Consider the following 16,040-nt stretch of genomic DNA (forward strand, 5'->3'; position numbering starts at 1 on the left):
TAGTTCAAATTATTACTAGAATCTATAATACGATGACATAATGCCACCAAACAAATGAAATTTTAGATTTGACACACAATTATTTATGTCAGTGTAAATGGAGCAGTCTTTAACAAGGAAGATTGTACTTGGGTTGTTAGCTAGACTATAAACCTAATAATACCTTTCATTGTTTTCTTACCTCAGATGACTGTAAAGGAACAACAAGAGTGGAAGATTCCTCCTTGTATTTCCAACTGGAAAAATGCAAAGGTAATTAAATTGTCATAAAATAGGTCCTTTTATATTATAGTCTTCTAGGAAACATTCAGACAGTCCTAAATAAAGCCTGGGAAACTTTAGTTGGAACCTTAGCACCTCATTTAGCTTAATGTTTCCATAACATTAACCAAGGCTGACAGGGGAGTACAGTGGTAAAGCTCATGTTTAGAATGTATGAAACTTCAGGTTTAAGCCCTAGCAGTACCCCAAAAAAAAAAAAAACAAAGACAAGCTGGACGCCAGTAACTCACATCTGTAATACTAGGTACTTGGAAGGTTGAGATTGGAAGGTTTGGCCCAGGCCAAAAAGTGTGAGACCCCATTCTTAACCTATATCCGATGTACAGTGGTTCACACCTATCATCCTGACAGGAAGCCTAAAATAGGGAGATTACAGTCCAGATTTATTCCTAGAACAGGAAGCAAAACTCTGTTTCAAACAACCAGCACAGTAAAAGGGCTGGAGACGTGACTCAGCAGTACAGCTCCTGGTAAATGTGCATCCCTGTGTATGTGTATCAACAAACTCCAGTACCCTACTACCCCCCCCCCCAAACACACACAAAAAGACGAAGACAAATATAAATGACTTTTTTTAATGTAATAGAAATGTTAATATACTGGGCACATACATATCATGCAAATTCCTTATGTACTATAACTTACCAGAAGCACACAGAAAAATAATAAACCAAATGTTCCATATTAGTTAGAGATAGTATTCTCCATAAAACTCAAATTTATATCCAAAAATTATTTCAACAATTAAATCAGTTTCAGTAATCATTTGAGAAAATGATAGTAAATTTTAGATATTTTCAATATTTTAATTTTCAACTATTCATCTCTATGACATTGTAGCCTAGAGTTGCTCAAACCCTACATATTGCCTATGTATGTGCCTAAAATCTAGCACTTGGGAAGCTGAGGCAGAAGGATGGCAAATTCAAGACCAACCTGCACTATACAGCAAGTTCCAGGCCAAGCTGACTATATAGTGACATCCTGTCTCTAACTAACTAAATAAATATGTGTGTGTGCACCTACAATATACATGTACATCATATATGTATCTATTAATCACCAGACTTCCTAAGTGTTATTAGAAATCTATAAAATGGGATACATTTCTTATTCACTATATTACCCAAAGCGTATTTCTAATTTTTGGTTGGTAAAGAGTTCCCTTTACCCAAGGTTAAATACGAATTGTTCCTTAAAGTTGTCCTGCTAGCAAAAGGATATTGGTTGGCTATCCTTAAAGTTGTCCTGCTAGGGGCTGGGAAGGTGGCTCAGTTGTAGAGTGCTTGCCTTGCATGCATGAGGCCCTGGGTTCGATTCCTCAGCACCACATAAGCAAAAAGAAAAAAGCCGGAAGTGGCGCTGTGGCTCAAGTGGTATAGCACTAGCCTTGAGCTGAAGAGCTGAGGGACAGTGCCTAGGCCCAGAGTTCAAGCCCCATGACCGGACCCAAAAAAAAAAATTAAAAAAAAAAAAAAAAGTTGTCCTGCTAGCAAAAGGATATTGGTTGGCTGAGTGTGTTGGGGTGTGTGTCTGCACACACACAACTGTATGTGTGTATATCATTAACATATCTCAATATATAAGTATATCACGTGTAATCACATAGTTATATATAGGTGTATATGTACATATATGTGTATGTATGGACCTATGTGATACTGAGCTGACTCTGTAACACTGGGGTCTTTTGTTTGGGGGATTCTCTTTGTTGTTTTTGTTTTAAACAGGCATGCACCACCACACAAGACCAACACATTGTTTTATTAGGAGGCCATGAACTTGGGATACTAGTCAGAATTCAGGAAAAATAAAGCTTAGTCTTAAAGTTACATAGATATTCAAGCATATTCATTAAGTTACTGGAATTAATGTGAATGTAGACTCTCAGTTGTTTAGCAAGTTTAGACCTGGCTTTTTCCACCTAGCAAAACTTTCAAGAATTGAACAAATCATTAAGACAGGATACCAGATTAAAACTAGATACTGAGATTATAGTGATTTGTGTATGACTGTCACTTTACTTGAGAAGCACCTCTTTGGCTATTAGACAGTGATTTCCTTCTATCATAACCCAGTTACCAGCATAAGAATCAATCTTTCTAAAGATTGGGCTGTAAAGTTGTTGTGGATTAAATCCTGTTCACTCATTTACTACCTGTATGCCTACACTCTACCTTGCTATTTTCATCTGTGAAATGGAAATAGTGTTGCAAGCTTTATATAATTAATAAGATCATAGATGTGCTCAATCTTTGTTGAAGCCCTTGTTAGTTGCTTCTATTTTGAATAATTATGAAAAAAGATAAACATTTCAAGTGGACCTGGCCACTGGTGACTACTACTATCTACTCAGGAAGCTGAGATCTGAGAGTTAAGGTTCAAAGCCAGCCTGGACAGGAAAGACCGTTAGACTCTTATCTCCAATTAACTACCAGAAAACTGGAAGTAGAGCTGTGGCTCAAAGTGATAGGAGCACTAGCCTTGAGGAAAAAGGTCTCAGGGATAGCACCCAGGCCCTGAGTTCAAGCCCTAAACTAACCACCCCCCCAAAAAAAAAAATTCTAGTTCTTAAAATGAGCATTTACATTAATTTAAAATAATTATTGTAGCTCAGCTGTACACTGTGCTAATATTTCCTCTTTGTTTATACTCTAGGGTTATACAATTCCATTAGATAAGCGTCTGGCTGCTGATGGGAGAGGACTTCAGACAGTACACATAAATGAAAATTTTGCAAAACTGGCTGAAGCTCTCTATATTGCTGATCGGAAGGTTGGTTCTTGTGTTTTGTCAATGTTCTTGTGTTCTATCAATGTTCTTATAATTTGTAATTCCATTCTTGTTTACTTAAGCTACTATTAATTTAGCTGAGTACTGATTATCTAGGGAGACTATAACTTCTTGAATATGTGCTAAAAACTGCAGGTACTAGTTTAAGCTGTATACATTGTCTTAGCCTTTGTATTTGTTACACATACCATCCCTATACCATATAAATATATGTCAGAATGTTTCCCTAGGCTGCTTCTTTTATTTTGTGAAGAGAGTAAATTCTGTTCTACATTTCATAAATATCCTGTATTTTAGGTATATGTGTCCCTAAAAGGGTATTTGCAAAGAAGGGTAGATAACCATTCTCATTAATTGAGTGCTTCATTAAAAAGCACTTGTGGTATCAGCTATTAATATTATATGTGGTAGCTATATGGTATTATTAGTATATGACCTTCAGGCTCATATGGCCTAGAATGGCATGCATTTAGGACATAAAGTACATCATCTGTATCATAATGTCTTCATAAAAATCCATCTCAAGTGCATACTAAGGTTTTAAATTGTCATGTTTATTCAGACAGGTTTGCTTTGTAGCAAAACAGTTTTTTAAATTGGGCTTACTACAGTTTCAATCACTAAAACATTCCACAGAGTAAAAAGAATTTCTAGGCAGGATACCTTATTATCTTACTCAGCAATAACAAGTGGGAATTCTTTTTCATTGCTTTTGCAAGCTAGACTTTCGTTGGGTAGCTACATGATAGCTGCACATATTTCCCATATAGTGTCCTGATTAACACTTCATTTTACTAACAAACAGGCTCGGGAAGCTGTGGAAACACGTGCCCAAGTGGAAAGAAAGATGGCTCAAAAAGAAAAAGAGAAACATGAAGAGAAACTGAGAGAGATGGCCCAAAAAGCCAGGGAGAGGAGAGCTGGGATCAAAACCCATGTGGAAAAAGGTATAGCATTCTAATTGTGAAATTTATTCTGTGAAGAATAGATATCTCATTTATGGATTATATATGTATTCATTGCTGAATACTTCTTACTCATTTGCTAGAAAATATTTATTGAGTACTTGCTATATTGCAGAGGTGTGTATACTGCCAAAACAAATAACCCCAAAATTTCCTTAAAAAAATATAATTGTATAGTGGCGCTGTGGCTCAGGTGGTAGACCACTTGCCTTGAGCTGAAGAGCTCAGGGACAACTCCCAGGACCAGAATTCAAATCCCATAACCAACCAAAAAAGTGTGTGTGTGTGTGTGTGTGTGTGTGTGTGTGTGTGTGTGTGTGTGTGTGTGTGTGTGTGTGTGTGTGTGTGTGTGTGTGTGTGTGTGTGTGTGTGTGTGTGTGTGTGTGTGTGTGTGTCAGAATTCAAATCCCATAACCAACCAAAAAGTAAGTGTGTGTGTGTGTGTGTGTGTGTGTGTGTGTGTGTGTGTGTGTGTGTGTGTGTGTGTGTGTGTGTGTGTGTGTGTGTGTGTGTGTGTGTGTGTGTGTGTGTGTGTGTGTTCGTTCCCAGGACCAGAATTCAAATTCCATAACCAAACCAAAAAAGTGTGTGTGTGGTGTGTGTGTGTGATGTGATGTGAGGACAACTCCCAGGACCAGAATTCAAATCCCATAACCAACCAAAAAAGTGAGAGAGAGAGAGAGAGAGAGAGTGTGTGTGTGTGTGTGTGTGTGTGTGATGTGATGTGATGTGATGTGATGTGACATGAAGAAGGGGCATGGTTCGGGTATGGTTCCTTGCAGAAATGCCATGACGCACATTCCTTTATTGTGTGGTTTACCTGCCTTGGGTCTTGATTCAGCCAGTGCATTGCTTACTAGTTTTCTTTGCTGTCCTGTTTTGTGGCACCTCTAGTACTATTCATTATCTTTATCTTGTGGTCAATCCATTGCCTCTGACATCCTTGCTTTGGACCTGTGGCAGTACAGTGCATCATGGCAGTACATGTGATGAGAATGACTGACTGCTCCTCTAATGGGGCTAGGAAGCAAAGAGAGATGTATCTCATTTTAGAAAATCTCCTTGTTTTTATGCTTAGTCATTATTGTTTTTGGCGTTTTTTTTGTCAGTCGTGGGGCTTGAACTCTGGGCCTGGGTGTTGTCCCTCAGCTCTTCAGCTCAAGGCTAATGCTCTACCACTTGCGCCACAGCACCACTTTCAGTTTTCTGGTGGTTTTTCAGAGATAAGAGTCACACAGACTTTCCTGTGTATGCTGGCTTTGAACTGCAATCCTCAGATCTCAGCCACTGGAGTAGCTAGGATTACAGGCATGAGCCACCAGTTGCCTAGCTTATGCTTGTTTTTATTGCATAGAAGAGTAGTTCAGTACATATAAAGAAAATGTAGATATTTCAGAATTGTAAGAATGGGGTACAGTGTATAATCTTACCTTGTTTAAGCTGAAGCATTAATAGAAAGTTAATGTTTATTTTTTAAGGTTGGTCTTTAATTTGGGGCTATACTAGAAATTCCAAATGTCCTGAGTAGTATATAGTTGGCCCTCTGTTCTCATGAGTCAAAAGTAGATTGAAAATACTGAGGGGGGGGCTGGGAAGGTGGCTCAGTGGTAGAGCACTTGCCTTGCATGCTCGAGGCCCTGGGTTCGATTCCTTAGCACCACATAAGAAAAAAGCCGGAAGTGGTGCTGTAGCTCAAGTGGTAGAGCGCTGGCCTTGAGCTGAAGAGCTGAGGGACAGCGCCCAGGCCCAGAGTTCAGGCCCCACGACCGGACCCAAAAAAAAAAAAAAAGAAAACACTGAGGGGGAAATTGCCAAAATAGTACAGAAATTTTCCCCAAAATCTTCACTCTCTTAAGCCATATAAAATACCTAATCATTACATAGCTTTTATGTAGCATTATATTATATTGCATATATTAAGTATAGGTTAATACAAATACTCCATTTTATATGAGGGACTTTAATATCATAGATTGAGGTATCTGCAGGGGGTGTGAGGGAACTAGAACCAATCCCTAGTAGGTATGGAGATACCACTATACTTTTAAAATCACTTTAATTATTACTCATTTTTATTAATTATATTATTACTAATAGCCTTGATTTTTTTTTTCTATTTTAGGTTACTTAAAATTTAGAAAGAGAAATGAGATCTCCACTGAGTCAGTTTTCTACCTTTTTCCTAAAATAGGGGTTTTGTATCTTTTTTTTTTGCTTATGTGGTACTGAGGAATCGAACCCAGGGCCTCACGCATGCAAGGCAAGCGCTCTACCACTGAGCCACCTTCCCAGCCCGGGTTTTGTATCTTGTAGGCTAATGTATTTTCTAATTAAATCTACCATTATGCTTTAGTCTGGCTGTATTTAGTGGTATGTATTGTATATTCAAGAAATTTGTGGAGAATGCTGTTTATTATCATATACTAGCCTAATACAATTACTCATTCTTTTTCATTTCATACTGTGTGGTTAGTATGTATAAGTGGTTTTTTCTTTCTTGCTATTGTTTCTAACATAAGGTGATTTTATTTTTGTTGCTTTGTATGTCCCTCCCCCACAGTATAACCCCCCTTCACTGTATTTGATGTTGGTATAATTTGGGGAAGGGAAAAAACAAATTGTTTAAAAGGGATACAGGTGAACCCATTGCAACAATGAGATATACAAAATACTATGTTGAAAAACTAACTTTACAACTTGGGCGGGGTGGAGGGGGCGGTGAGGGATGTAGGGAGATGGGAGGGCAAGGATGGTAGGGGAAAACAAAGGAGGCGACAATGCTTGATAAGAAATGTACTCATTACCTTGCTTATGTAATTGTAACCCCTCTGTATGGTATTTTCACAATAAAAAACATTATAAAAAAAGAACACATCAAAAAGAAAAGTTCATAGAATTTTCTATTTGACGTTAAAAAATATTGGCATGTGAAGAATATTAATGGATAGTACAGTGATGAAGTAATTTTTCCCTTTGTCCACACAGAGGATGGGGAGGCACGTGAGAGGGATGAGATCCGGCATGATAGGCGAAAAGAGAGACAGCATGACCGGAATCTCTCCAGGGCAGCTCCTGATAAGAGGTAGGTGCTAGTTGATGTAAATAAAAATTACGAAAAGCAGCCTTTTGCTATCTTCTTCTTTTTTTGGGGGGGGAGGGGTCTGGTTGTGAGGCCTGAACTCTGGGCCTGGGCGCTGTCCCTCAGCAATTCAGCTCAAAGCTAGCGCTCTACCACTTGAGCATCAGCGCCACTTCCGGCTTTTTTCTTTTTGCTTATGCAGTGCTGAAAATCGAACCCAGGGCCTCAGGCATGCAAGGCAAGCGCTCTACCACTGAGCCACCTTCCCAGCCCCCTTTTGCTATCTTCTCGAGTAGTGTTTGTCCACTAATAACAGTTTTGCTTTTTTTCCCTTTTCCTCTTTAGCTTGGTAACTTAATAAAATTATCTATTTTGTTATTTTTAAGTATTTTGTCTTAGGAGAAATGACTTCCTACAAATAAACTTTTCTTCCATAACTTTATGTATAGTAAGTTAGAATTGTGAATGAGGGTGATATGGATAAGGGAACCAAAAACATCTTTGTGAGAAGGAAGCAGTGAATGAAACTGTTCCAGTGGTCAGACAAATGATCACATTTCACGTGCCTTCATACAGGAAATATGCTGTCAAACATTTATTCACATCCCTTTATATGCAGAAGTAGTAGACCTAATTAAATGGGTGAAGACTAGGTTTTCTAAGAAATAAGATTCAGCCACCTCATAAGAAGTTGAGCTTAAAATTCAGAGGGACAATATCATGTAAAATAACTAGTGAAAATGTCCAAGCATCCTTAAGACATACATAGTGATATGAAACAAACTAGATGCATGTATTGGGGACAAAATAGGAATTGGGGAAGATTGTGATTCACTGAAGTCTGAGGACTGCAGTGCCTCAAAAGTTGGGGAAATACTGTAGTATGAAGGTAAGATTCTGAGTGAAAATTAAATGCAAATATGCATCATTTTCTTTCCAAATACATAGTTTTTCATGCTCTGATCATTCTAGGAGCTGATACGTTTTCTTAAGTTATCTTAAATCATACCTGCTGATTTAATTGGTACATTTTATATCCCTGGATAAGTATAGTCAGAGGAAGCAGAGAAGCAATGCAGAGTTGTGAGCAAATCTACAATATACAAGAAGAATGAAGTGTGAAAGTGTTCAATTAGTGGACATGTTTATAAAATTCAAATATGACTTTGTAAATAAATTGGGCACTTAAACCTAGTGAAGTTAATCAGGCATATTAACACATACCTGTAATTCTAGCAACTTGGAAAGTTAAGAGGATCAAGAGTTCAAGACCAGCTTGAGAAATGATAACATAGAAAAGCTATAATAAGTGATTTGGATAAAAATTAAATTGTCTGTGGAAATTACTTTAAGATCGGAATTTCCAGTAAAATAGCTGATGGCAATCACTAGGTTTCATTAGGATATAGATTTCATTTATACTGAACCATCAGAGGAAGTAATTCGAATGTCTAATACAAACTAAATGTAGTTAGGTAAAAGAGCTGATTGTGGTTTATAGAGAATGCCTCAAATGATGCATCAATTTTTATCCACTTCCACAACCCTCTGAACCCTCCTGGATAACGGCATGGTTATAAGGTAATTGCTTGTATTAAATTATTTCATGTCACAAGAACCAGTTTCAGATATTGTTTTGCACTACCAGGAAGTCATAATTGTAGGATTACCTTCTGTAATTGTGCATCATAATGTATTCATTTTCTGTTTCTGGGATTAGTTATATTTTAATTTAATATATTCACCTTGTCTGCAAAGAGTTTCAATTAATGATCTTGTATTTCAAATAGATCAAAACTGCAGAGAAACGAAAATCGAGATATCAGTGAAGTGATTGCTCTTGGTGTACCCAATCCTCGAACCTCAAATGAAGTTCAGTATGACCAAAGGCTCTTCAACCAGTCCAAGGTATGAGTTGAGAAACAGCCTCTCTGTGTTTACAGGAATACCTGACCTTCTTGGTGGTTAATTGGCGATAAGAGCCTCACAGACTTTTCGGCCTGGGCTGGCCTTGAAACACGATCCTCAGATCTTAGCCTTCTGAATAGCTAGGATTACAGTCATGAACTACCACTGCCTACAATTTTTTGGTTTGGGCTTTTGGCAGTATCAATTTGTACTCAGGGTTTTGCACTTGCTCAGCTGGCACTTTGCCATTTGAGCCACACCTCCAGCCTTGCTTTTTTTGCTGGTTATTTGGAAAAGGGAGTCCTGAAGATTTTTCTGCTGGGTTGACCTTAAGCCATCAGATCCAAGTCTCCTGAGTAGCTATGCTTACAGACAAGAGCTACTATATGCCCAGCTTTAGAGGTTAGACAATTAATAGATAGAATTAAGATACAATCTTTTAAATCTTGATTCCAAAACTTTTTTTCGCCTGAGCCAAAGACTTAAGGATGAAAATTGCACATATTTTGAACTGTCTTCTGTTACACTGATAAACATCAAGTATTTTAAAATTCTGATAAAAATCTTTGTTCCTTGTTGACTTAAGATTTTCATTGAGAGCCATAGTATCTTCTGATGCCCTCAGGAACTTAAGGGATATAACATTTGAATTCTAAATGACAAGAGAAATGTTTTGCCACTCCGAACAAACTGGAAGCTTTTCATAATAAAAAACAGCACTGGGATCTATCAGTTGTAATGACTGCATTGTCAACATAGATAAACTTGTACTTTGTTCCTCTAGGTAAGGACCTAAACATGACGTGAACAAGCTTTTTTTTTTTTCTTTTTTTAATCTTAGCTGGCCACCAGTGGCCTATAATCCTAGCTAATCAAGAGGCTGAGATCTGAGGATCTTGGTTCCTAGCCAGCCCAGGCAAGTAAGCCTGTGAGACCCTTATCTCTAATTAATATCAGAAAAAGCCTTAAGTGCTGAGTGGTTCAACTAGTTAGAGCATTAGCCTTGAGCAAAAAGGAGCTCAGCAACAGTGCCCAGGCCCAGAGCTTGAGCCCCAGGATGGGGAAATAAACACACACACACACACTTACTTGTGGGGTTTTTTAATGAAGATCTTTTTTTAAATTGTAGTTCAGATTTTTGGGTTTTGGGTTTTTTTTTTTAATGAGAGCTATAACAAGTGTTTATTCTTCATGAGTAATCAGGTTGATCTTTTGATAATAATAAAACATTTATTTTATATCCATATTTCCACAGGGTATGGACAGTGGATTTGCAGGTGGAGAGGATGAAATTTACAATGTTTATGATCAAGCCTGGAGAGGTGGTAAAGACATGGCCCAGAGTATCTATAGGCCTAGTAAAAATCTGGACAAGGACATGTATGGTGATGACCTAGAAGCCAGAATAAAAACCAACAGGTACCACAGCACACAACCCTGTCTCAGTATTCATATCAGTGAAACAAAAGTATTTCATAGTCCTTTCTCTTTTTCCCTAGGTTTGTTCCGGACAAAGAGTTTTCTGGTTCAGACCGCAGGCAGAGAGGACGGGAAGGACCAGTTCAGTTTGAGGAAGATCCTTTTGGTTTGGACAAGTTTTTGGAAGAAGCTAAACAGCACGGTGGCTCTAAAAGACCCTCAGATAGCAGCCGACCCAAGGAACATGAGCATGAAGGCAAGAAGAGGAGGAAGGAATAGATACTCCTCTTTTCCCACTCAATGAACTTTGTCCATAACCCCAATGATAGGAGTCTTGGGGGCCAATACAGTTTGTAAACGATCAGGATAAAAACCAAATCTGGGTGCCAGATCCCAGTGCTACTTTTTATTAAGAGAGATGGGGGACTGAAAATGCTACTTTGAATTACTTCCTTTTTTTTAAAAGAGTGGGCTGTGTTTGTGCTTTTCCCAACTTTTGGCACTTAGGGAATATACTCAGCCCCACCCCACATACACAGTCAAGACCACTTCCTTTTATGTAATGTCAGTAGTCTGGGGGTACTATTTTGTCTAAGAATGACTGTTTTATCAGTGAAGTTGCCTCAATCACAATGAGGGTGTTCACATTTTGGAAATGTGCTAGCAAGTGAATTTTCCCCCTACTGTGCTGTTTTACTTTGGAGTGGGGAAAATAAGGTCTTGTTTAGTGCAACTATTTGTTTCCAATAAAAACATTTAGAAAAAATTGTTTGCTTTATTTAATGAGTGATAATTATTCAGAAATATTTTTCTTCATCAGATGTTTGATCCCCTTGTAAATTTTTTCGTCTTTGTGCTTGAACATGGAGCTGGGGAGAAAAAATAAGCACTTTAAGACAAGGCACTATTGGTTTAAAAAAAAAAAAAAAGCCACACACACATCACAACTGGATATTATCACTTGATATAAGAACACACCCTCTCCCCCTGTTTTTTGCTGGTCCTGGGGCTTAAACTCAGGGCCTGGACACTATCCCTGAGCTTTTTTTCTCAAGGCTAACTCTCTTATTTGAGCCACAGTTCCACTTCTGGGGTTTTGGTTGTTAAATGGAGATAAGAGGCTCGTGGGCTTTACTACCGCAGCTGGCTTCAAACTCTGATCACTCAGCCTTCTGAGTAGATAGACAGGATTATAGGTATGAGCCACCAGTGCCTAGAAAGAGTGTCCTTTTATTAGGGACTTGGTACTAGTAACTGAAGTGCTTAGAATTTGTCTCTTGTTCTGAACTTTAGTTAAAAATTTATAAACCCATGGCTGGGAAGGTGGCTCAGTGGTAGAATGCTTGCCTTGCATGCATGAGCCCCTGGGTTTGGTTCCTCAGCACCACATAAGTAGAAAAAGGTGGAAGTGGTTCTATGGCTCAAGTGCTAGAGCCCTAGCCTTGAACTGAGGAAAGTGCCGAGACCCAGAGTTGAGGCCCCACGACCAGAGAGAGAAGAAAAAAAACCCGTATAGCCAAGATCACATGGTAAATGGAAAAACCAAGATTTCAACCTAAGTTGGTCTGGACTACTGTTTGCACAGTTCTGTAGTACATACGCCTTGCTAACCATGTATGGGTCTTCCAGCTGTTGGGTGTATCTTGGCATACATGAGGTTAGAGGCTTATAGCCCAGCAACAAAAACAGTCTTCTGTACTTCCCAGACCTTTTTTTTTGGGGGGGGGAGGGCGGGGGGGTCCGGTCATGGGGCCTGAACTCTGGGCCTGGGCGCTGTCCCTCAGCTCTTCAGCTCAAGGCTAGCACTCTACCACTTGAGCCACAGCGCCACTTCCGGCTTTTTTCTTTTTGCTTATGTGGTGCTGAGGAATTGAACCCAGGGCCTTGAGCATGCAAGACGAGTGCTCTACCACTGAGCCATCTTCCCAGCCCTTCCCAGACCTTCTATAACCACCACCACTTTAACAAATATTAAAGAAAGCAAGACAGACTTACCTTTACTCCATCAATAATATGATTTTCCTGTTGTATTGCATTCTGAAGTTCTTCTGCTGAAGAAAACTGAATCCAACCCAGACCTTTGTGAAAGCCAGTCTCTCTGTCCTAACAGTTCAAAATAAAAAAAAGGTTAATCATGAATTTGAAATTTTCATGAGCTCCAACTCAAACTACCAACATTTTCATTTGCCAAAATCATACTAAAGATACTAATAATCGTCATCCTGTTAATACATATTTGTCCTAGTTATTCAAGGCTAACTCCTAGTGTTAGTGCTGTTTTTCCACTGCCAATGATGAATAGATAATGAATTTCCTCTCATTCTAGATGCAGTCATAGTGGAAATGGTTGCTAAAGCATTCTGCTTATTTCTTTCTTACCTCCTAATTCCTAGGAACTAGAAAAGCTGAGCCTCTAAAGAGAAGCAAGCTGACATGGGGCATGGGAGATCACAGAGGAGGCAGGTCACAAAGAACTGCAGATCATCCTGAGGAGCTAAAAGAAGCCCCTAGTAGAAAACTTAAAGCTAAAATATAAAAAGGCAGGGACCTCAGTTCTACAGTTGAAAGAAATTCTGTCTTTCCCTATTTGAGCTTTTTTTTTTTATTTTTATTGTGAAAATACTGTACAGAGGGGTTACAATTACATGGGCAAGATAATAAGTACATTTCTTATCAAGCATTGCAACCTCCTTTGTTTCTCCTTCCCATCCTCCCCCTCACCCCCCCCCCCATATTTGAGCTTCTTGTGAAGCAAACTGCTACATGGACAAAAGCTAGACCACAGCTATGTGAGATCAAGCAGAGGACCCAGCTAATCTGTGCCCCCCTATAAAATAATATGTATGTTTAGCCATTAAGCAAACTTTCATTCCATTAGATGTTAACATATCTTTATGTTTTCATTTAAAAAATTAAGAATTCAAGGATAACAGTACTTTTTTATCTTTATTTGCAACACTGGGGATTGAACCCAGTACCCTGTACATGCTAGACAAGTACTCTATCCCCGAGCTTCCAGCTCCCAATAGAATTTTTAAAAATAATACTTACAAAAGGTATAATGCACTTCCGTATATGACCAAACTGTGCAAAGTGTTCTCGTAACTCATCTGTTCAAAGGGGAAAAGATAAATCAAGAAATATATTTGAGTTCTCTAAACCAGATTATAGATAAAACCCAAAGAGGTCCTACAGGCCCCAGATTTCTTTTTTTTTTTTTTTTTTTCTCCAGTCCTAGAGCTTGAACTCTGAGCCTGGGTGCTGTTTTTTGTGCTCTGAGTTTTTCTGCTCAAGGCTAGTGCTCTACCACTTGAGGCATAGCTCTACTTCCAATTTTTTGGTGTTTAATTGGACATAATAGTCTCACAGACTTTCTTGCCCAAGCTGGCTTTCAACAGCGAGCCTCAGATCTCAGCCTTCTGATTAGCTAGGATTACAGGCATGAGCCAACAATACCCAGATATCCTCAGATTTCTTGAAGACAGGAACTATTTTGCATTCCCTTGGCCTTAAAACTAAGCAAACAGCTACCAGACTGATTATACTGCTGTAAAGTAAAAGACTTAGTTATTGTCTGGAAAATGGATGAATAAATTACTAAACTAACTGCAGTCTTCATACTAAGCAAATATTGAGTGTTTTCATCATAGTGCATGCTGTTCTGGGTATGTCAATTATAATCCCTGAGAGCAGATCATACAAAAGAAAAATGATTATAATCCAGGGTATTTTAGCATAACAGCTCTAAATAAAATCCTAACAGTGTTTGGTCTTTCATAACTTAAAAGTTTATAGCAGGTTAAAACTACTTTTCCAGCCATTTCCCATGGCTGGCCCCTAGGAACTCTCCAGAACAGCAAAATTAATCCTCTCAGTCCTATCCTGTAGATTCCCTTTTTTTCTTCTTCCCCTTGTGTATGTATGTGACAGTACTGGGGTCTGAACTCAGGGCCTCTCCCGCTTAGCTTTTCTGCTCAAGGATGGTATTCTACCTCTTGAGTCACATCTTCCAGCTTTTTGCTTGTTAACTGGAAGTAAGAGTTGGATTTGATCCTCAGATCTCAAACCTCCAGAATAGCTAGGATTACAGATGTGAGACACAGTTACCCAGCTTTCTCTTCCCTGGATATACCTATCCAGAGTCATGCCAGAGACATTTCACTGAATATAGTTTTATTGGGCTCTTGTAATATAAAACATTGTACTAGCTTTGTGAGGCCTCAAAGACTTAAACATAAAAAAACAACAACACATCGGTTTCGCTTCTAAACTACAGTAGTTATATTTTGCTGGTTTAATTTTGTATTACCTGCTTATATCTCCTACTTCATCTAAACTTAATTAGTTCAGCTGCTTATATTTGGAGTTTGTAAGCTTCAGTCCCACTACTACTCTATAAGCTATATAGATACGACAGTATTTACATGAAATACACAGTAGGGATCCAAAATTGAATAAATATTCAATAAATAAATGTAAAGGAATCCTTCAATTCAGAGGGTAAATTTCTAGAGCGTTTTATTGGATGGTCAAACCAAGTGCCATGATAAAGGTCTCACAGAATATGATAATAGAGAACAAGTTCTAGAGAACGCTTTCCAAAATGTGACGGTTTGAATTTTGAAATCTTCCTCAAACACTCATGCCAGCAGCAGGTGGTACTTGCCATTAGGAGGCGGCAGAACCTTTAGGAGGTAGAGCCTAGAAGACCGAAACGAAGCCATTGAGGAACATGCCCTCAAAGACGATACAGACACACACACACACCAGTCCAGTCTCTCCCTCTCCTCTCCCCAACTCCTGCCTCCCACCCTCCCTGCCTTTCTTTCCCTCTCCCCCGTCCCTCTCTCTCTAATAAAGACTCATAACTGGGCCTCGTAAGTGCTGGCTTCTCTGTTTCTTGCGACTGAGTTTCCTTACAACACGCCCAGGGGCTTAAGTTTTCGGAATCTAGTACAAATCTAGTACAAATCAGGAAGTTTTATGGGCAAGTGCATTTAATCCTGTCCCCAACTGTATGAGGCACGAATTCATGATTACATTTTTAAAACGATTAAACTGAAGCATGGGGGCGAAGTGCTTTCAGTTCTTCCAATGGCTGCGCTGCAATTCTCACCCAGGCAGACTGGCTTCAGAGTCGCTTCCCAACGCCAAGGTGCAGCTACCTGGGGGAGACTTCACACGGTTTTCAACCTCAACACGCTTGGGGTACCTCGCTGTTAGAGGACCCGCACGCCTCCCCACTCCCAGACGGCAGGAGGCGGCCCGGACTGCGCGGCCGGAACGCCCGGGGACACCGGTTACTGCAAACCAGCGTCCCCCGCTGCCCTGGGCCGGCCCGGGCGCCACCGGCTGGCTCGGCGGGCCGCCCGGGCCTAGGCCGCGCCCCTCCCGCTCCCCAGCACTCACTAGCCGCCGCCGTCCAGGGGATTTTCCTGACAAACGCAACCGGCCGCCCCAGGGTGGCGCGCAGCGCCGCGGCACCCCGCACGGCCGAGGCTGACATCTTGAGAGGCGCTCCCGTGTGACCTCAGGTCGCGACCCCGGAAGAACTCTTCGGAGATCTGCTTCCGGGCCAGGTGGTCCAGGCTCCG

General features: G+C 39.8%; 2 protein-coding genes across 3 annotated transcripts in view; one reads left to right on the plus strand and one right to left on the minus strand.

Annotated features, from left to right (window-relative positions):
* Snw1 (SNW domain containing 1) overlaps positions 1-11,224 on the plus strand; it is a 33,786-nt gene extending 22,562 nt beyond the window's left edge. Inside the window, exons 8-14 of one of the 2 annotated variants that reach the window (XM_070028723.1) lie at positions 187-252; positions 2,941-3,057; positions 3,881-4,022; positions 7,026-7,122; positions 8,910-9,027; positions 10,283-10,446; positions 10,527-11,224. In XM_070028723.1, coding sequence (XP_069884824.1) covers positions 187-252; positions 2,941-3,057; positions 3,881-4,022; positions 7,026-7,122; positions 8,910-9,027; positions 10,283-10,446; positions 10,527-10,725 — 903 coding nt within the window. In that variant the 3' untranslated portion in view covers positions 10,726-11,224. Of the gene's footprint in view, positions 1-186; positions 253-2,940; positions 3,058-3,880; positions 4,023-7,025; positions 7,123-8,909; positions 9,028-10,282 lie in introns of both variants that reach the window. The other variant, XM_070028718.1, reaches the window with a different exon arrangement.
* On the minus strand, positions 11,213-15,966 carry Slirp (SRA stem-loop interacting RNA binding protein). The gene is made up of 4 exons (XM_070028773.1): positions 15,856-15,966; positions 13,498-13,556; positions 12,442-12,549; positions 11,213-11,315 (listed from the first exon to the last, which is right to left on the minus strand). Exons 1-4 carry the CDS (start codon positions 15,950-15,952, stop codon positions 11,244-11,246), a joined length of 336 nt encoding a protein of 111 aa, XP_069884874.1. The 5' UTR covers positions 15,953-15,966; the 3' UTR covers positions 11,213-11,243.
* Between the last annotated feature and the right edge of the window lie 74 nt (positions 15,967-16,040).

The sequence above is a fragment of the Dipodomys merriami genome, unplaced genomic scaffold (genome assembly GCF_024711535.1).
Source record: "Dipodomys merriami isolate MVZ:Mamm:240054 unplaced genomic scaffold, mDipMer1.0.p SCAF_1, whole genome shotgun sequence".
Classification (NCBI taxonomy): Eukaryota; Metazoa; Chordata; class Mammalia; order Rodentia; family Heteromyidae; genus Dipodomys; species Dipodomys merriami.